Source organism: Gavialis gangeticus, unplaced genomic scaffold (genome assembly GCF_001723915.1).
Source record: "Gavialis gangeticus isolate Ggan-Ray unplaced genomic scaffold, GavGan_comp1, whole genome shotgun sequence".
NCBI lineage: Eukaryota > Metazoa > Chordata > Crocodylia > Gavialidae > Gavialis > Gavialis gangeticus.
In genome coordinates this window covers 1,639,922-1,642,488 of record NW_017729003.1, presented here as the reverse complement: position 1 = coordinate 1,642,488, position 2,567 = coordinate 1,639,922, and the positions used below count along the sequence as shown (strand labels likewise).

General features: G+C 37.4%; 1 protein-coding gene across 3 annotated transcripts in view; it reads right to left on the bottom strand.

The window, feature by feature from the left end:
* Nucleotides 1-1,180: 1,180 nt before the first annotated feature.
* Nucleotides 1,181-2,567, bottom strand: part of LOC109290933 (putative neutral ceramidase C) — a 68,566-nt gene continuing 67,179 nt past the window's right edge. For all 3 annotated transcript variants that reach the window (XM_019507761.1, XM_019507760.1, XM_019507762.1), the window contains one exon: nucleotides 1,181-1,904. In XM_019507761.1, coding sequence (XP_019363306.1) covers nucleotides 1,715-1,904 — 190 coding nt within the window. In that variant the 3' untranslated portion in view covers nucleotides 1,181-1,714. The remainder of the gene's footprint in view (nucleotides 1,905-2,567) is intronic.

Genomic DNA, 2,567 nt, shown 5'->3' with positions numbered 1-2,567 from the left:
ACCATCTTCCACCCCAGGACAGGAATTTCCAGAATGCAGGGGACCTTGAGGAGGGAAGCCACAGTCTCCATGCCCCCATTCTTGCCTTATGCTCTCACCATGGCAACCCTCTTTCCAGCACTGGAGGGGCCCCACCTGCTTCCAGACACTGCCATTCCCTTGGCAGTATTGCTCAGGAGAGAGGGTACATTGTCTGCAGAGCGGGAGTGGGGGGCTGAGAGCAGTGCATGCTGGAAGACCCAAAATTGTTCACTTTATCTCCATGGGAACAGATTGCCATTACTGCAGCATGATGACCTGGGTAGCACAACCAAGAGCTAACAGTTGCCAGAAATGGAGTAAATTTGAGATGCTTAGGGAGCACTTAGCAACAATTTTCCCTCGTTAACTCATGGACACTTCTGTTTCAAGTGTCATTAGCACATTGTGAGGGTAAACAAAATGCTAACCTCCATCCATTCATGCATCTTATTTGGCTAACATCCTTTGAGGATCTTTTGCTAGGCACTTAAACTGAATGTGTCTGAAATCCATCCAAAAGGCTCTTTCTAAATGTTCATGCTTGTTGACTTGATTATAACTCCAACCCCTAAATTTCACATCTTAAGGATATAAAATTATAGGTTTCTTGCTATCCTTAGATTCCTACAAAATATAGCCCAACTCTACCTATTATATTAGCCATCATACGTTGTCATTGACTTTCATCTTTGCTTTGCCAGCACTGCCAGTCTTCCCTATTCATTTTTAACAACTTCCAAGCTTTCTCCCACATTGGGTACCACACGAGTGATGTTCATGGTTACTAAATTATGGAAACCTATGGTTCTGATTCATTTCTAGTTTACAATGGCTTTCCCCCCAAGCACTTTAATTGAGTTTTATGGATCTATTTGTGGCTTAGAAATAGTTTAAAAGAATAATCTCTAAATCTCACTAATGAAGAATTAGATAATATTTACCTCAGTATTTCCCCAGAAAATAAATTTTGAGATTTTTTCCTGATGCGTACTTCCACACATCATTTATATAATTTATTTTGATGCACTATGAGTTTTGACAATCCTCCATACTTTATTAAGTGGACTAGATGGTCCAGAATAATTCCGCTTAAAAACAGCTCTTTTGGAGAGACAAAACATTTGATAAAGAATAAAAATGCAACTGAAATTGATGATGTTTATGAAAACCACTCAATTATTTATTGGAATGAGAGTTGACTAGTATGAGAAAAGAACAGACATGAACAACCACAACAAAAATACATTAAATCAGTCAAAGATGATTGAAGACAAAAATAGTCAAAACATTAACAAGCACAAACTGAAGTACACATTATACAATACTCTAAGGACAACTCTAAATTATATATATATATCTCAGCAGTCAGCAACCTATGGCCTGCAGAGCTGTTTTACCCAACCCACAGTGCCAGAGGATTTTGGAAAAGTTTTTGTGGTTGAGGGGTCTGCCCATGCAACAGGAGAAGTGGTGGAAAGGCTGCAAAGGTTCCAACTCTAGTGGCATGGCTTAGGTTGGAAGCAGCCTGTTCTCAAAGTCAATATGTTAAAACAGTCCCCACTCCAAAACAGTCCCAACAACCAATACATATACTTCATATACACTGGAAGAACAACTTCTAATTATGGATGTGTATAACATCTGAATTGTTCACATTCTTTAAAGGTAGCAACTTTTTTTGACAAGAGGGCAACTACAATTTTATTATTTCAAATGCTGAAGATGTGCCTTTGAATGGATAAAACACAGTTGGCTTCAAAAGTGGTTTTACCTTACGGTACCCAAAGTATTGTATTTGATAGACACCTGGTTCAGCAGTATTTGGGATATGCCATTCTATTGTAGCATTGCTGCGACCACGTAATCCTTTGGACCAGTAAAACCTAATGGGAAGATAACAGTAACTGATCAAAAAAATGCAGTGTACATTAATGAGTTCTAATAATCCAACTTTTCTAATGGGCTGAAACAGACAGATCTGAAAGTCAAATCATTGTGAAAAAATGCTTCTCCACTCATGTTAAACAATCCAGCAATTAAATTAATCATTTTTATTTTTGTCATGACTTAATATCTCTTGGTATTATTAACAAAACAGATGTAGCAAAAATAGTGAATAGCACTGGAATATAGCTGTTAAACTACACACTAAAACATGATATATCTGTTGCTTATAGAAGTATTTTATTAGATAATTATGTGATCCTACTAACTGTATTGTCTAAGTACTACACAGCACTATGATGGTTATAATATTAATTAATTTATCCTCCACTTCTTTGTGAGATAGTAAAATATCTTGTCACTTAATGGAAGGGGAACCTGATGCACTTAAAAATTAAATAACTCTAAACCTGTAACAGATCTGGTCAGCCCAAATTTTCTGAATCAGTCCTGTAGCACAGCCACAACCTTCCTTCACACTTACTGTGCAACTGCTGAAAATGTATTTGGGAAACAGAAGGAATCTAGATTAACATACTGAAGCCTGATACTATTTAACCAGACAGAATATACAGCTCAGCACTACAAACTTCCTACCATGG